Here is a 19,636-nt window from a genome sequence, read left to right as displayed (position 1 = left end):
TAAAGGAATTGATTAATGGTTAATACTGATGAATTTTTTTCAGAAATTTGAATATACCTTTTCCATTTGTTCAAACACTTCAGGCTTTGCGATAACACATGGTGCTTCTTCTATAATCTTTTGATGACGCCTCTGGATTGAACAGTCTCTTCCAAATAAAGAAATGGCATTTCCATATGAATCAGCAAGAAGCTGAACTTCTAAATGCCTTGCACAAGTAGCCATTTTCATAATGAAGACGGGTGAGCCAGGAACTTCTGTCTGGACCTTATTCAGAAATGATAATTCAATAAGTATACATTTATTTAAGTTTAGAAAGCAAAGAATAATAAATACAAGTTAAGGAAAGCAAGAATAGAAGAATGAGTCAAAAGACAAAGAGATAAGAATTTTTTGATTAATATTTAAAATAATTTTTTAGGGAGCTTCTAAAATTTAAAATTACATCACCTTATTTTAAATTTCATACACTGAAGCACATAATCAGACATTTGATTCAAATCCAATCAATTTGCAGATAGCATTTTAAAAAATGTGTATCTTTTAAAAGTTTTTACATTCTCTATTAAACATTATAAGTATGCTTCATTAGTGAAAAATAAAACAATATTCATTTAAAGTCATTAATTGCAAAATGTTTTGGAGAAGAAGTACAAGATCACCTCTTATATGGAAAATGTCAGATTGTTCAGACTTAAGTTACCCTCCCCTTTCTTTTGTTCAAATTGAAAGGTGGGTGCGGTAATAAGGCCTGTTGGCTAATAAGAACTAAACAACAAAAATACAATTTAAAATGCTTGTATCTACTCAAGGAAGCACTCCCCAAGTAGCATCAACTTATCGGATTTTGCTCGGCCAATCATCGACTCCTCCTAAACTCATCGCGTAACGCACGCTGATATCGTTGCGATCAGAATCCGAGAACTGGTTTTCAATGAGCTGTTTTTTTATTGGAAAACTATATCCTTACAATCAAATTTTCCAATTAGAATTTGCCGGTCTACATTTCATCGGAAAAAAATGTCATTTCGAACAGTATCTGAGAATTAGTTTTCAATGAGTTATTTTTTACTGGAAAACTATATCCTTACCATCAAATTTTCCGATGAAAATTTGCCGAGCTACATTTTATCGGCAAAAAAGATCGTAACAATCACATTTTCTGATAAAAATTTTCCGAGTTACATTTCATCAGGAAAAAAGTAGGTAGTTTAAATTTTCCGATGAAAATTTTCCCGATCTTAATTTTTTGGAAATCTCCCAACTGTTAAAATAGGATAAGTTTTATTGTTTGAATATCTGACGATTGATCAAACGTAAGGCTATACGGATCAACATTCAGGGTTGAGAATCGGAGGGAAAATGACTGAGACTTTGACTCCAAATCAGACTCCTGGAATTTGGAAAGGTTTACTCTGACTTATCGCAAAATCAATTCAGCTTCAACTACACGATAACGACCCCAATTGCATTACTGGTATTGCGAAAAAAATGAGACTCCGACTCTTGAATGACTTCTCTTTATCTCCAAAACAATTCCACTCCGTTCAGTTTGACTCCCAAAATTACCGACTCCGACTCGGTTTGCGGGCAAAATGATCAACTCCGACACTTTATTAGATGGTGCCACCAGCATATACACTGAATAAAATTCTCACTTTCCGTTCAGAAATCTGTCATGGCCTTGGCTCCCGATAGATGGCGCCACAAATGATTTTCCATTTAACACATTATTTTCCTCCTTTGGTAAGAACATTACTTGTCTAGTGGTTAGCATACGAAGCTCGTACTCTAGAGGCTGAGGGTTCGATTCCCGGCCAAAGCATTTCAGGTTAAACTCATGAATCATGTTCATCATAAGTAATAAATTAGAAATTAAATTGTTAAGAAATTAAATAATCAAGACATTAAAAAAAATTAAAAGATATTAAATAATTGTCCTAAATGAAGGATTTCAAAATGACGTGATCCGAAAATACCCCTCCTGAAAGATTACAAGATGGCGTACCCCTTTCCCACTGTTGAGTTGTTTTCCTCTTGCTTGTCTCAATATCGCGACTATTACTACTTCTCATCGTATTTTCATTCACGCCTCGGAACAGCACTGCTCATATATTGCTCCAAATTTCATCGTATTCATCCTAAGTTCATCGTTTTGGAACAGCACTGCTCGTATATTGCTCCAAATCTCATCAGGGAGCGAAATTCATCGGATTTCAATAATTGGATTCTACTATTGCCGATGAGACATTATTGGTGCAATTTCCGATGACAACTCATAGGAATCCGATCAAAGTTTGATCGGATTTCGATGAATGGCCGATGATCGCTGATGAGTTGATGCTACTCGGGTCGTAGCTAGCTAACACTCATAGATGGCTCTTCATACTGGTTGCGACATACTGCTCACTTGTTGCAATGAGGGCGAAGCGATTCATTTGCCTGGAGCGGTTGTGCATCACGAAAAACAAAAAATTGTCCGATTGAATGTTTAATAATTTTTGTAATATTGCACTTTTAGATATAGTTTTGTGCTCCAGATTTACGTTGCCAATGCTTCTATCATTTTTTGATGTCTTAATTATATATATATATAAAACAATTATTGTACTTTTGTGTACTTCTTTGTACATGATGCCAGTGGCTAAGAAGGCCTACCAAATTTGATTGTAGGCCTTATTATACTCCTTTGTTTTGACAACAATGTTTGTCAGTTTTACATCTTATTTTAAATCTTTCTCAATATATTATGGATGTTTATAAGTCGTTACGACTATTTACTAATTGCTTCAGTGTTATAGTAGTACCCCAAGGAGACCTTCTGAAAAGTTTTACTATATGGTTTGTGGTTTTAGTTTGGACGATGAAAAAGACAATGTGTGATTTGTTCCTTTAAAAAGTACAGCATTTCAGGAGCTTATGCTTACACCAGAGAAAATTATGAAAAAAAAACCCCTAACAATTATTTGAAGAAAAGCCATTAATTATCAGAGAACCCCAATCATCAAAGACTTGTTTGACAGAAACAAGAAAGAGAAGAAAATAAAAAAGACGCAAACTCTCAATGAAGGAAATGATACTAAAGAAAACGGTGCTATTTGGTACTGTCACACACTTATGAAAAGATAATATGAATGACATGAGACTACATCTAAAATTCGGCAAGTGGTATCATAAGGAATGGGTCAGTGCAACAGTCTATGACAAAGATAATTTTGAGTGCCCTGATGGTTGTTAAACAAAGAATATGTTTTTTGTCACTCTAAAGGTTTTAAGCATGATTAATGCATATATATTACAATTGATCTCAATTATCGATATTAGATGCTTATTTTGATTATTTAAGAGTGTTAAAGTTCTTAGGCCTTATTATCCTACCATAGTATAATAAGGCCTACTGACAAGGTTTTAAAAAATGTTTTATTCCATGCTTGTTTTCTGCAAAACTACTGATTTTTGGTTAGTTTCTTGTAGTAATTGATCTGTATGTTTAATTACTACAGTAGAGTACCTTTATAACACCGACTTGTATAACGCAATTCTCTATAAACTGCACTACTTTTCAGAAGTAAACAATTGTTTTGAAGGTTAAAAAATCCCTCTGTTTTTCCTTGTAAACATAAAAATTGTTAGGTAAATTAAATTTTGAAAGAGTTTTTCATCTTTCCTTCTTAATTCAAAGCTTTTAAATGAAAATTAGTATTCACAGTAAAAAGAAAATACCAGATGGCTCTTGAAAAGCAGCTGTCATACAAACTATGAATCGAGCAGAAGTGCAGGATAATTGTTTCTTTTTATTGTGAAACATATTTATTTATGAATAACTAATTGTATAATTAGTGCTTTAATACTCACTGCAGATAAAACTTATTCTGAATTGCTAATATATATATATATTCTGAATATTAGTTTCAAATTTTTGAAATGATCTATATAATGCCAAAACCTGTATAACGCAAAAGCTCTGGTCCCAAGGTGTGCGTTATAACGGTCTTCTACTGTATCACAATTTGTTGATTCGGATAGTTAGTTTTTATTTTATTTCAAATCTCCCTTAGGTAATTGCCTTATAACCTGGAGTATGTTTATTACCCGGAGTATACGTACCTTAGATCCAGGACCAATTGAAGCCTAATTTAATGCTCTCTAACTTGCTTTTTCCAATTTAATTTTATTTTATTCTTATTTTTAATATACAAGGTGTTCCAAAATGACTGATACATTTGAAAAATCAATAAAAACTAAACGGGCAGTGGTAGAAATATACAGTTTGCTGCACTATGCTTGGGACAATAGTAAACTTTTAGACAGTCAAACTTTCAAAATTAGTTACAATGTTCCTCAACAGATAGCACTGCAGGTATTTAGAAGTGGCTGCAGGTGTGTCTGTCCAAAAATTTACTGTTTTTCCAAGCATATTGCAAACAAACAGTGTATTTCTGTCTCTGCCCATTTAGTTTTCATTGATTTTTCAAATATACCGGCCATTTGGGCGATCTTACAGACAGTGTTTCCTTTCATACCTTTTAAAATACCTGCAGCGCCATCTGTTGAGCAACATTGTAACTAATTTTGAAAGTTTGTCTATTTGAAAATGTACTGTTTTCATAAGCACAATGCAACAAACGGTATATTTTTATCGCTACTCGTTTAGTTTTTATTGATTTTTCAAATGTATCAGTCATTTTTGGAACAACCTGTACTATTCAATTTATGAGAAAGTAGACAGAAATTCTTATGATAAATGGAAAAAGGATTCAATAAGCTTTTTTTTTTTACATTCTATATTAACGGAAAAAGTTCATAACTATTCCTTAAATGCGCTGAAAACCTATGCACAAATTCAATAGATATCAAAGAGCTTCCGACATTTATTAAAAAAGCTATGTCTAGAAGCAGTCATAGTCATGAATAACTGGGTTTGTACAAGCAGCTTTGTATCTCTCAGAAGGGAACCCAGGGTTGCTGTTGAGTTTATTCAATCTGGGTCCTAATGACACAGGCATCCTTCGCAGAAAAATATAGGATTCCAAAAATTAAAAAAGTTGCAACAGATTTTAAATGCCATAAAAACGGAGATTATACCCAAGTAGATGACTAAATTGTTCTTCACATCAATTTAATTTATATTAAATGCTCTGATTATTACTTTACTACATTTATAGTATTTTACTGCATAATTGCTTAAGATTTCCTTTGTATCAAATAAATTAAAATTTCTGTATGCTACTAGGTTTAAAAAGTAAAATGGTTGTTTAGAAATTGTAGTTTAAAACTGCTATATTAGAAATTAGCACATCTAGTCATAAAAGTATGTTTCCTATAGTGTTTTACAACAACACTCAAAAAGTTTATTCATTTTAATATTTAAACCACTTAAATCTGCTCAATTTTTTTTTATCTTCATTCAGCATCACATAGAACAGGAAATGGTGTACAAGTGATTTTTGAAACCCTCATTACTTCCCATTCCCTTTTCAGTGTACTGTTCTTGGCCAAACATGTAATGCGCTTTGGATTTTTATTAATAATGTGTTGGTGCACAGCCTGGTATGAAGAACTGCATATACATTTGATAATGTGTCATGACAATGCTAAAATGTAGGTGTCCCAGCCTATACAAGCCATTTGCCTGCTTTAAGTTGCATTCTTGCATGCTGCAAGTGCAGTCGAAAAAGAATGTATTTACAGTCTTGGATGCTATAGATACAGACATGTTTTAAGAGTATTTTGCCATGTTTATTTATTTCAGTATCAAACCATAATAATTGTTTGTCGACACACAAACAATACTTTTTCTAATAATAATAAAAACATATATTGCAATAAATTAAACAGAGAATCCAACCTCTTGTTATGGATTTCAGTAGTGATTATAGATATTTACAATATCTTTGAAAAATTTTCAATAAAATATTCAAATGATGTTAAGAAGTAGGGGAAAGGGGGGGGGGGGCACATGTGAACATTTTTTTTCATTCCTTAATTTCTCAGAAAATATTATCAAATTCTCAGAGCAATAGTGTCCTCATGACTGAATACTCTTTTCTTTGTGCCCTGGATTTTTTCAGGTTTAAAAAAGAAATTATTTCTTTACATTATGGAATTTTTAAAAATTGTCTTCAATTGTTCACATGTGCCCCTATAGGGTGGCACATGAGAACAAGCCTGGGGCACATATGATCACGATTCAAGAATGTATGACAAGCATTATACTTCAACGAAAAACTGTTTTGAAGAGTTTTTAACCCATACTTTGTCAGTTCAAATTGTATAGCAACTGTCAATAAGAAAATATTTTTTCGAAGTATCTAACTTGAAATCGTACCTGTCGAAACTGAGCTGGAAAATCATCAATTGTAGCAGCTTTTCGAATACCTTTTCCTCCACCCCCTTCAGATGCTTTAATCATAACTGGAAAACCAATCTCCTGGGCAATCTGAAAAAAAAATTACCAAACATGAGAGAGAGGTAAATACAGAATTCGAAAAAATATGCTGTAACTCAAATATTGCATGAAAAAAGCACACAAATATGTGTAAAATCATATTATGCACAAAAACATACGATTTTTTTTTTTATTAATCCTATTTTCAGGTCAAACTAATAACAGAACAAAGTAGTTTTTGATCGAAGTTAATTTTCAAAATAAACTTTTTTTTTTAAACGAAACCAGGGGCATCTATATATAACCAAGTGCAACTTTGTGTTATTGTAATTGAGTGATTTCTGCAGACTTGCTTTGTACTAGAAAAATTTGTATTTTAGAGCATAAATTTGTTGTAACAAAAGGAAAAGCAAAACTCATCTGAGGCAATAATGATTTATAATAACAGATTTTAAAAAAAGACTCCTTTTGGGTGCAGCATATATTGGTTTTGGAGCAGGCATTTTGCAATTAAAAAAAGAAAAAGTTTAAGAAATTAGAAAAGATTTATAAGTTAAAAGAAATTTGTTTTGACATTCGTATTTTTTAAACTATCTTAAATACTTTGCGTACACACACACACACACACACACAAAAAGTCCTATACATTCCTTTCAATAACCAATTTTTATACTCCCTATATGGGCCATTCTCACAGAAACGGTCATTTCCATGTCCCTGTAATAATTTAGGAATGTTTTATGACTCATACATATTTTTAGAAGTTTAAATACTTTTTAAAAGAGAATTTAACAAGATCATCAGAAGTAAAATTTCTGTATTTTATTTTATATATCTTTAATATAATTCTAAAGTATCCAAATGTCATTCCCTCACTTGTCCCCACCACTGTTAGTAAAAAGTAAACAAAAATAATTTCTCAGCAAACAAACAATGAGTTCACATTTTTGTGGTTTTTATATCAAAATATTGAAGAATTTAGGTAAAAAAACATTTAAAACTTAATTCTCATTAATTTATAAGTTGGTCCCCAGCGGTTGGTGTCATTCCCTCAGAAAAGTCAAATTCCTTCCCAGGATAGCAACGAAAAATATTTTTTTCAGCAAAAAGTGAATTTATTTACAGCTGGAAACTCAGGAAAATATTGCAACATATTTGTGTCTTTAATTTGTCGGAAATTATTACTTAGAGTCTATATAAAAGCATAAAACTAGAGAAGAGTATTTGCCTCCGTCATTCCCTCACATCTATTTTTACAGAAAAATAAAATAATGCATGAAAACTGCATGATCATAAGTTGCTTCCTAGTTTGAGAATATTTGTATGTGTATGAACTTAAATATCAGTTAGGCATAACTACAAGAATCCAATTTTAATAAATTTGCCATTCCCTCACTAATGAAGGAATGATTTTTTAGTGAGTATATAATGCTGAAGGTATAATGCCATTAAAAAAATATTTTTATTTAACAGGACCAATATTTTTTTCATAACATTCCTTGCATATATCTATCTCTATGAAAGGTTTCATCTGATTCCATCCATTTTAATTTTTTTGAACTTAACCAAGCTCAAAATGAGTTTTTATGATAATGACTCATATGCACTTCTGGAAGGATGCAGACAATAACAATGAAAAGGAAAGACCAAAATTCTCCACAAGAATGGCACAATTTAGGAGAAAAGAACTTCTTTGGCAGAGTATAGCAAAAGAAGAGCATTTTGGTGCAATAGGTACAACAGTTGCTTCCTTAAAGGCACTTTGGGACAGCATGGCATACCAATTGCACTCTTGACAAATGTTTGTTAAAATAATTTTACTACAACATTATTTCAAAAGCAAAATTGACAAATTAGTGAAATTAGGAGTGAATCTTGTGTCTACAGAAAGGAGGAAAGGGGCAAAAGTCTACATTTTGATATAATTAAAAATCTGAAAATTCTTCAGAAACATAAGAAAAGTATGAGTCTAACAAATCTCTTTTGGAATAACAGCTGGATACACAAAAAAAGTACTCACAAGGTACATTAAAAGTTTCTGTATGGAGTGAAAGTACATACATAGCCAAGCATTTATCGCTTGGTCTATCGCCTTGGTCGCAGGGTGGGTAAGGGACCGGGCGGGTTGGCGGGGAATCAAAGATCCCCAATTTTAAGCAGGAAAACTGCAGATTTCTGCATGAAAACTGCAGTCTTTCTGAAAGTAAAGCCTCAAATCTAAAATATCTGCAGAATTCTTCAAAATTTCTGCAGGTGAACTTCTGCAGATTTTGTGAGGAAAACACAGCACATTTGGCTATTTCCATTTGAAATTAGGCATTTTTGCGCAAAACAAAATGTGGTACTGTTTGATTACACTAGTTACATTGATGTGTTTAGAGACATGTCTTTTAGTTACAGTTATGTCATGAGATTATGTATGTGGGCGTGTACGTAGGACATGTACACCCTTGTGCAAATTAATAGAAACAAATATTTTTTCCATTAGTTTTAAAATTAATCCAAGCATTTTTCACCAAACAAACTAAAATTTGCAAAAATGTTTATGTGATGAATAAATCTTTTACCTGACATCAATTTACACCAATCAGGGGAGTTCTGAAGCATATGTGCAGAAATTTCTGAAGATGAAAGCTGCAGTTATGATCAGGTCCGTTGAGACTTCACTAGCGTCTGCCATGGATGTGACACCGTGAAAGCGTACAAAGAGTGTTACTCTTTCCAAACGCCATTAGAGAGATTTCAAAAGTAGTTGGCGTTAGTATTCAACTGAGAGCCAAATTATAAAACAAAATAGTGAAACAAGATGCATGTTTACAAAGTGGAGAGGAAAATGTGGCCAAAAATCGAAATTAACACCAAGAAATGACTCTTTTCTACTTATTCATAGTAAAAAAGACTCTTGAAAAACTCGTGAAACATTTAATAGAGATTCAAAAGAAAATGGAATAAATAATAGCCCATCAACTGTTCGAAGGCACCTTTTTGCAGCTTATCGACCGATGAAGAAACAGCTTCTTACCCAACGAATGAAGAAAAAGCGCTACTTGTGAGAGTTAAAATATAAGAATTGGACTGCTGAATATTGAAGGAAAGTACTATTTAGCGACAAAAACAATTTCACTGCCCTAGGCCAAAGAACAAAACTAGTGCAGAGATCTCCAGGAGAAAGAACATGAACCAATTTGTAAAACACCCTCAAAAGGATATGTTTTGGGGTTGTTTCGGTTACTAAGGGGAGCTGGTTCTTTGCAGCCTGTTTAGGGTATGAACAATATATTACCATTCTGGAAAAAAGATTTTACCAGAGTTGAAAAGACAATACCCAAATGGAACGGGGATTTTCCAGCAGGATTTAGATTGTTTCCATTCTTCCAAAATGGTCAAGAAACTCATGTCTGAGAACCAAATTGCAACATTGGAATGGTCTGGGAACTTTCCTAATCTAAGCCAATTGAAAATCTTTAGGATATAAGGAAGAATCGTTGAGTGCATATGAATTGTTCAACTATGGAGAAGCCAAAAACTACTCTAATTCATGTTTGGGACAAGGACCAAAAACACTATAAATGATTGTAAAAAAAAATGGTGGATTCCATGCCGAATCGTGTCCAAATGTTAGTAAAAAGTCCTAGACATCATATTATGCACTAAAAACTTCTGATTTTATGTAAATTTAAATGAAATACCATTTCTTCGAGTTTGTTTCAATTAATTTGCACAAGGGTGTATGTGGCAGTGTTTCTTCCTGTTTTTCAGAACAAGGGGTGATTTGTATGGGGGAGGGGTCAGATTTCACATTGCACTCTTAAACTTTGGGGAGGAGGGATGATTTTGAACTATAAAGGGCGCCACTGGGCTATGGATTTTAGAAAAATAAATGCTAGATTGATTTTGGAGATGGCAGAGGGCTTATCTATTTTGCGCGTAGTAATAATTGGACACTTTAGCCAGAGGTTTCTCCCTCCCAAAATGGCACCCACTCCCAAATGCTGCATAGCAACTCCCCCTCCCCTTCCTCAAAAAAGAAAGACTCTCCAAAAGAGTGATTAAAAGCATGTTAAAAAAATCAGATTCAAAAATAAAAACAGCGCATTCTGCGTCATGATGCCCCCCCCCCTTTTCCCCGTCTTCTCCACCATTTTTGAGCACTAATGGTTTTTAGCCATTATTATTGAAATAACGTGCTCGAATGTTTTTCCAGATGGCTGATGACTGATCTCTACTACGTGTCTTAGTATTCAGAAACTTTAGAAAGGGGTAATCCCCCAAAAAATGATGTTGGCTATTGGCAGAAAAGTTATCGATTCCCATGCAAATTCGTTCTTGTACGTCGGCTGGGTGCGGGCTGACGCGATTGACGTCATCGCCAATCGGCGATCGGCACGTGCCGAGTCGACGTGCATAAGACACGTGCATTGAGAAGGAATGAGGTGTTTGTTTGGAATGAATGAGTGACGGCCCTATTCTCAATACCATCACAGCACAGAGATGAAACTCGGCTCCCCAAAACCAAGAAGTAAGGGAAAACTAGTTTCGAACGCGGTGCGTATTCTTCAAGTCATTTCAAGCACAATTTAGGGGAGCCGAGATTTAACTGAAGAAGAAATGAAACAGCTGTTACCATTGGGTAGAGTGACTCACGTGACATCTTCTACCTGACTGCATTCCACGTGGTAGTAAATTCGCGCGCTGAAGAATGATTGACACATAATAAGAATTGGGAGTAGCAAAATGGATCTATAGTTCATGCAATTTTTTTTTTATTAGACTCAATTTGAAATTTAAAAACATCAATGCATTCTTTAATGTTTCTGGAAAGTTTTTTCATCTTGTTATTAATTAAATGTTTTTTTGTTCATATTGTTATTAATCCAGATGAAATAAAAACTAATTCAATAATATAGTCACGTTCTTGGCAAGGGTTTCATCTGGGCCGGGTTGTAATTTACGAAATCCGGCCCCCCTCCCCCCTCTTTCAAAAAAATGTTTTATGTAAATATTAAGTTCGTGCTATTTTTTTAGAAACAGCAACTTAGTTTTATTTTGGAGTTATAACTATAGTTGCAATTAAAAAACGAGTTTAATTACGAATATTGAAAAACGAGTTTAATTACGAATATTGAAAAACGAGTTTAATTACGAATAAATTCTACGTAAAATTTTCCCTAGACGCATATGTAACGTGCCCCGTCCAAGCGCAATATTGTGCTTTGTTTTCGTTGGCATTTAATGGATTAAATATGATTTAAGAAAAAATCAGGAAAAACTTCAGAGAATTAAGATTTTTTTATTTTATTAACTTTAAAATCCACTTTGGGTGCAATTCCGGGGCAGACCGTTGTCCCCCGCCCTCTAGACACGCTACTGATTAATATATTAGTCTCTTTCTAATATTGAAAATCTGTTAATCATAAATGTTTTTTTTTCTTGTGTGTAAGGTAAACATTTTTGAATAATATAGATAGAAGCTTAATATTTTCTACTATATTGTGTATGCATTTGAAAGAAAGAATTTAAAACACAGAAAAGAAAAATAATTTACAATAATATTAAAAACTTTTTACAATGTATTGGCTTTAGAACCCGATCCCCTCCCCCCTCCATCTGTTTCATTTCGTGAAACATTTGTTAACATTTATTGTCTTTAAAATCCATAAACTTATTAATATAAACGACACAGGACAAATTCATAAACTGCATTTTGCCCTGCATTAGTTTTCCATGTGAAGAACTTATTTTTTCAGCAATACAGTCCTTTTTAAAAGTTGAAAAAATAATTTTATATTTTTATCATCAAAAATTCAAGGGCACCCATATGGGGAGGGGGGCAAGTGGGAACTCAAGGCCCCCCCCCCTTAGAAATTAGAACTTCCTTGCATTAGTATTTTTTTCTTTGCTAAAATGTAAAAACATTTCTTTTCCAGCCATTATTGAATAGGTAAAAGATGTCAAATTTTATTCACTCTAATCTGTACTGAAATAGGTTTCCACGGGAAAATATTCTTCTAAAACATGTAGAAAATATCTGAGCCCCCCCCCTCCACTTAAAATTTTGTATATGGACGCCCATGTAAAAATTCCTTGTTTATCATTCACACCTTAATTTTTACTATCACTTGTTTTTCAAAGCTCTTTCTCTTCCCTTATCTTGTAATTACATGCGTGTTTGTACGCAAAAATAAAGTCACATTCTAATTGCTTCTATATTTACATTCCCTAGCATAAAATCAAATGTTATTTCATCCATTGAGAATATTTTTCCACATTAATGTGTTCATGAAGCTAGTAATAGTAATTTCTTCTGCAATTAAAAATCTCCTGAACCGTTTTATTTATAATTATTTGAAACAAAGAAAATTTTAAATTCTTTTAGATGTTATTGTGTTGCGCATTGAAATTTTGTGGAACATTCAGCTTCATTATATCATTTTCTGTCTTGGAATGATTTATGTAATTCGGTCTCTCAATTGGACAAGATACCTTGCTATTTCAATAATTGATTTGAGTAAAAAAGTTGCAACAGGTACTACTGTTTAAGAAAAGTAATTGATTTTTCCAAGGGTGCCCCCCTCCCTAAGAGCAAGGGTACACCCCTCCCTCTCGAACACTACAAAGACCCCCCAAATTGGATGACCCCTCTAAAAAAAGAAATTATTCCTTGATCACCCCCCCCCCCCAAAATTTCATGGCATATTCTGCGCCATGACCCCCCCCCCCTCCTCCTCCAGCCGAGTTGAGCACTCCTGATTATTTTGCTTCAGACCATTTTTTCATTTTCCCCAAACTCATAAAAATAATGGTAAGTGCTATTTTGTCACATTTTTCAAATTTAAAACAAAACTTTAGCAATTATTAAAGCTCCGTTATGACGTTATATGACTATAATTCAGGGATGAATTTGTTTAAAAAACTATTAGCGGTTTAAAAATTGTTTGACCAGCATTTTAAAATTGGAGTAATGCTGCATTAAAAAAAATAATAAGTTTTCGTGTTCCAGAAACTATTTGATAAAGGATAGTTTGTAATGGACGAAAGTGTTCTAAGATATTCTCTCAGAAGTGACATCTAATACCCCACCCCCCCAAATAGTTATTTTTTCATGCAGTATTCTTTTGTAATGTTTTTGTTGTTAATTGAGGCGAAAGTTTAAAATACAAAAAAAAAAAAACGGTGCGGCAGAAATAAATCAGATTTCACAAAAAAAAAGAAAAAAAATATTTTCTTACCATTCGCAACTTTTCCGCGCTACAATGACATGGAAATTTAAAAAAAAATGATTTTTTTCGCAAAATTCTGCTGAGCACTGCATTAATGTTTTCGGCCGTACTTTTTGATAACACCTATAACGAATGTTAATCCTGATTAAATTTTGTAATTAATCTTTGTTTCTATCAAGAATGTTTTATCAATAGTTTCTAGCATTTGCAAATCGCTCAAAATAATCCAAACGGCCGTCGTCCATTTTGTTTGCTCACAAAGGAATGATGGGAAGGAAATCTAGTTTTAAACCGTCGAAGTTCCGGTCACAAGCCGAGCTCTGGAAGTGGGCGTTCCGTCAAGGTTCCGTGACCGAGTTTAAAGCCAAACCGGGATGGAGAATAGAGTAGTTTTTCAGCTTCGAGGTTTAAGCCTTGGTCCGAGTTTTAACCGGAGTGGAGAATACCGGTGTGAGTGAGGGTGACTATCAATTTGATAGATGGAGATCGTTTTTGTTTTTAAGCGATTCTGTTTTTATTTTATTTTCCTGTAAATAGTTATGATTGAGTGTTCAAATAAACGACGAGTTTTTAAAAATTAGTTTTTCCTTTCAAAAACAACTGCTACATGGGTTTAGAACGTTGGGAAAGTTCAGGAAAGGAATTATTTTTCCAACAGGAGGGTTATGGGCCGTGCCCATGTTGCACTATTTTGTTTGAGAGATATATCGGCTTCGGGGGCCGTAAGGATTGAAAAATCTTATGAGCTTTTTAAAGTCTGAAGATTTTCAAGTTTAAGTTAGAAATTTTGAACATTGCTTTACAGCCATAGCTTTGCTCCCCGAAGGTTTTGAACTGCTCAGCAAAAAGATCTGGGACAGATGGAAAATAGATGTTAAAGTCTTACTTCTCGATAAAGGATGTTGGAAATTTATTGAAGGGAAAGTAGTCGCTTTAGATGAAAAGGCAACTAAGCGTGAGCGTAGCGAATTTCTCCTGTTGCAGGATCGCGCTTACACCACATTTTATTATGCTATAAAGCCTGGGTTCAGACCACTCATTCAGGACACTGCAGATGGCAAGAAAGCATGGGAGATTCTGCAAGCTCAGTTTGAACCAAAAACGCGAGCGAGAGTTATACAACTTTTGGATGAATTCTTTAACATCCGTTATAAAGATAACGAAGAAATGGGTCTTTTTATAGCTAGAGTTAAATTAGCTGTGAAGAAATTGTATGACGCGGGCCATAGTTTAGATTCGCTTTTTCAAGGTTTCCAAGTTATTAGGCATCTACCGCCGGAATATACCGGTATAATCCAACTAATTTACCGTTGGAGTGATGAAGATTTTGACATCAACAAGATTGCTGAGGAGCTGGTGAAAGAAGAAAGTAGACTGAAACAGGTAAAAGCTGACAATGAAAAACCTGAGGTGAGTGCTTTCAATATTACTAATAGAAGCAAGAAGACAGGAAAAGTAGTAGAAAACAAAGGAAATGCTAAATTTGTTAAAAATACGAAGGATAGAAAGTTAATAGGACCGTGTCATAGATGTCATCAATACGGACATTTGATCGCGCAATGTAAAATAACGTAAATCGTAATAACTTTTCGAACTTTAAATAAATATTCGATGTTAGTTGAGAGTTACATTTCGACCTCTGAATCAGGAGCTGATAAAGATTGTAATAGAAATCAGTTTCACTGGATTTTTGATTGTGCGGCAACAACGCATTTTTGTAATAACAAAAACTTAATGAAAAATTTCGAAGAAATTTCCGATGTAAATATGGCTTTGGCAGTGGGAAATGCTAATAGTAAAGTTTTGGGAAGAGGAACTGTGAGATTTGCTGTAAAAATGAACGGGAAAGTTAATTGGATAGAGTTAACAAACGTTTTATACAACCCAAACATGAGAAGAAATTTAATCTCCGGTGCACGTTTAGAAGCAGCCGGTGCACATTTTGTTGGAAGTAAAGGAAAAATTTGCATGTTCTTTAATAATTGGTGAAAGCTATTTTATGCACAGAGAGAAGAGGGTTTATACTATGTAGAACCGTTTGAGTACGATACTGCAGAAAATAAACAAGTAGAAAGTGGATTCAACGTAAATGCCGGTACTGTTAAACAAACGCAAATTGTAGAAAATAAACAAACGGAAGTCGGATTTAACGTAAATGCTGGAACTGTTAAACAAAATCAACTCTATAACCTTTGCATAGGAGATTTTGTCACATAAATTATGATTACATCCGAGATACTAGTAGAAATCAAAGCGTGAATGGTCTTCCAAAAATAGAAAAACCAGACGAAAAATGTGAAGTTTGTATTCTAGCTAAGTCAACTATAATTTCTTTTAAATCAAATCCTACGATCTCAAATTCTGCACTACAGTTAGTTTTTATGGACGTTTGTGGTCCTCTACCAACGCCATCAAAAAGTAGCAGTAGATATTTTCTTTCGATAATTGATGATTTTAGTCGTTTTGTGACTGTTTACACTTTAAAACGAAAAGATGAAATTTTAAGCAAATTCATCCACTATCATAAGAAAATGGAAAGAATAACGGGAAAGAAACTAGTTAGCATTCGTACAGACAACGGGGGCGAATTCCGCAATGAAGAGTTTGAACGGTATTTAAGTTCTTACGGTATTCAAGCCCAAAGGACAAATGCTTATACACCAGAGGAAAACGGGATTTGCGAACGTTTCAACAAGACAGCTTTAGACGGAATAAAAGCAATGCTGAAAGACGCGAAAATGAACAAATGAATGGTGGGCGGAAGCGTTATATTGTTTCACTTTCACTTGGAATCGAATTTGTCATAAAACAACCAAAACCCCTTTCGAAATGTTTTTCGACAGAAAACCCTCGGTAGTATTCCTAAAAGCTTTCGGAAGTAAAGCTTTCGTTAATGTTCCAAAACAACGGAGAAATAAATTCGAAATGCGTGCAGTTGAGGGAATAATGATCGGATACGCGATAAATACCAGAGGATATAGAATTTGGTTAATTAACGAGCGAAAAGTAGTTGAAACATGTAATGTTAAGTTTAATGAAAATAAGAATGCAGTGGAAGAAGTCCTGGACCCAATAGAAAAACCTAAAATAACTCAATACTTGGAATTCCATTACGAGTTAGATGAGGAAGAAAGCGCGCAAAATCGCGATGAAGGTGGAACATCTAGTGAAGATTCAACTGAGAAAGTTTCCGAAGAAGAAAACGGATCTGAATTTGCGAAAAGCGCGTCAGAATTGAATTGGGTTAGAAATGCAGTGCCGAGACCAGACGGAACGCGAAATGACACTTATTATTTCTTAGAGGGAACGAAACAAAGATTTAGATCATGTAATGATATAGAAAATTATTGCAAAAGTAAAAATTTAAAATTCGAAAAACAGCTGTTTGATTTTAGCGGAAAGAATGTTTTTTCGGGAAAGATTAAATTTGCAAATGATACGGAACGCGAAACTGAAAAAAATGAAGCAAACATTGTTGAGGTGAAAATTCCGACAAGTTTCAAGGACGCTATAGAATCCGAAAATGCTCAAGATTGGATCGAATCCATGAACGACGAGTTAAATACTATGAAAGAAAGAAAAGTTTTTGAGTTAGTTGAGAGACCACCGAACAAAACTATACTAGGAAATAGATGGGTGTACAGCGTAAAAAGGGATGTAAATAATCGAATTTCAAGATTCAAATCGAGGTTGGTGATTTTAGGTTGTCAACAAAGGAGAGAAGATTTTGACGCTATTTTTTGCCCAGTAGTCAATTTTTCAATTATTAGACTTTTTTTTTTTTGTATTTTGGTTTGTTTTTGTAGTTGGAAAAATTGTCAAGTAGACATCAAAAACGCTTATTTATATGCCGAATTAAAGGAAAGTATTTATGTGCACCAACCCGTAGGTTTTTGTAAAGATAAAAATAAAGTTTGTCTTCTGAAAAAGTCAATCTACGGACTACATCAAAGCGGAAGAAACTGGTATATAGAAATCGAGAAAGCATTAAAAAATATTAATTTCATTAAAGTAGAATGGTGTAATTGCGTTTTTAAAGAACGAAATACTATCTACTCTACGTAGATGATATTGTAATATTCGGAAAAGAAAATCAGTATATAGATGAGGTTATAAAAAGTCTGCGAAAAATTTTCGATCTGAAAGTCCTCGGAGAAACGAGAAAATTGTTAGGGATCGAATTTTGTCAAGATCATAAAAATTTGTATTTGCATCAACAAAGTTACGTAGAAGAAATTTGAAAAATTTAAAGAATATAAAATCCCGATAACTTCTTTACCCATAGTAAAAGGAACTGTTATTTCAAAATTAGATTGCCCAAGTTCGAAATGTGAAATAGAAGAAATGGAAAGAATTCCCTATCGAAGTTTGCTCGGGAGTTTAGCATTTTTAGCAAACCGTACTCGCCCCGACATAACCTACGCCGTAAATGTTTTATCGCAAGTGCAGGAAAATCCCGGAATCAAACACTGGGAAATACTACTTAAGCTTCTGGGTTACGTTAGGTCTACCAAAGAATATAAGCTGAACTTGTCCAAAGTGCGAAACATTGAAATGAAAAGTTTTTCAGATGCCGACTACCCTGCAAGTAGGGACGACAGAGTTTCATTGGGAGGAATGATAATTTTTATCGACGAAGTTCCTATCGTGTGGAAAACAACGAAGCAAAAATGTGTGAGTTTGTCCTCGATGAAATCCGAATATATCGCATTAGCTGACGCGGCGAAAGAGTCTGTGTGGCTGAAAAATGTACTGGCGGATAAAAATTTTAACTTCAGTCTTGGAGATTGTACTTTACTTTGCGACAACAAATCGGCAATTGATTTCACGAAATCAAGTGTAGAAAATGCGCGAACGAAACATATAGACGTTAGATACCATTTTATTCGCAATTTAGTAAATGATGAAATTTTTAGTTTGAAATTTGTTTCTGGGAAAGAAAATGTTGCAGATTTGTTTACGAAGCCACCTACTAGATTGGAGTTAAAGAAATTTTGTGATAAAGTGTTTGTTTGAATGTGTTTTCTTTTGGAAAGAATGACTTTTCCGGACTTCAAAATTTGACCAGCGAGATGCTGCGTGATTTTTTTGAGATGCATTGACTTTGAACTTTTTGACTTTATTTCAAAGTGAACTTATTGAACTTTAGTAATGCTGAACGTTTGCTTATTAGTTTTTCTTCAAATTTCAAATTTTTTGATTTAATGCTGGTGATACTTATGTATTGTGTTTTTGAAATGTTAGTTACATTTGCAATAGATGTTGTGAAAGTGATAGTATGTTTGAAGAGTGATTTGCACGGGAAGGGGGCCGATGCTGGCTATTGGCAGAAAAGTTATCGATTCCCATGCAAATTCGTTCTTGCACGTCGGCTGGGTGCGGGCTGACGCGATTGACGTCATCGCCAATCGGCGATCGGCACGTGCCGAGTCGACGTGCATAAGACACGTGCATTGAGAAGGAATGAGGTGTTTGTTTGGAATGAATGAGTGAGTGAGGGTGACTATCAATTTGATAGATGGAGATCGTTTTTGTTTGTAAGCGATTCTGTTTTTATTTTATTTTTCTGTAAATAGTTATGATTGAGTGTTCAAATAAACGACGAGTTTTTAAAAATTAGTTTTTCTTTCAAAAACAACTGCTACATGGGTTTAGAACGTTGGGAAAGTTCAGGAAAGGAATTATTTTTCCAACAGCCTCCCCCACAAATTTTGCAGTGCCCTCCTCCCCCACCCTAAAATAAGGAAACCCCAGAAAAATGAGAGTAAATCCATGTTCGAGAACCACCATGAAACTTTTCAACTGCGCATTCTGCGTCATGAACCTCCCTGCCCCCTTCCCCGTCTTTGCCGCTATTTTTGGACACTAATGCTCTTTAACTATTAATGAAATAACGCGCTTGAATGTTTTTCTAGATGGTCGATGGCTGATCTTTACTAGGTGTCTTAATATTCAAAACTTAAGGAAAGGGTTCTCCCCCACCTCAATTTAGCAGCGAATCACCATTTTCTGAGGGGGGAGAACCCCT

At 34.1% G+C, this 19,636-nt stretch overlaps 1 protein-coding gene across 1 annotated transcript in view; it reads right to left on the bottom strand.

The window, feature by feature from the left end:
* The window catches only part of LOC129218194 (acetyl-CoA carboxylase-like), a 282,701-nt gene that overhangs the window by 151,450 nt on the left and 111,615 nt on the right, over nt 1-19,636 (bottom strand). Inside the window, exons 9-10 of the mRNA XM_054852411.1 lie at nt 6,329-6,439; nt 58-267 (exon numbers count right to left, since the gene is read on the bottom strand). Coding sequence (XP_054708386.1) covers nt 58-267; nt 6,329-6,439 — 321 coding nt within the window. The remainder of the gene's footprint in view (nt 1-57; nt 268-6,328; nt 6,440-19,636) is intronic.

The sequence above is a fragment of the Uloborus diversus genome, chromosome 3 (assembly GCF_026930045.1).
Source record: "Uloborus diversus isolate 005 chromosome 3, Udiv.v.3.1, whole genome shotgun sequence".
Classification (NCBI taxonomy): Eukaryota; Metazoa; Arthropoda; class Arachnida; order Araneae; family Uloboridae; genus Uloborus; species Uloborus diversus.
The sequence above is the reverse complement of the archived record's forward strand: the minus strand, read 5'-3'. Positions and strand labels throughout refer to the sequence as shown.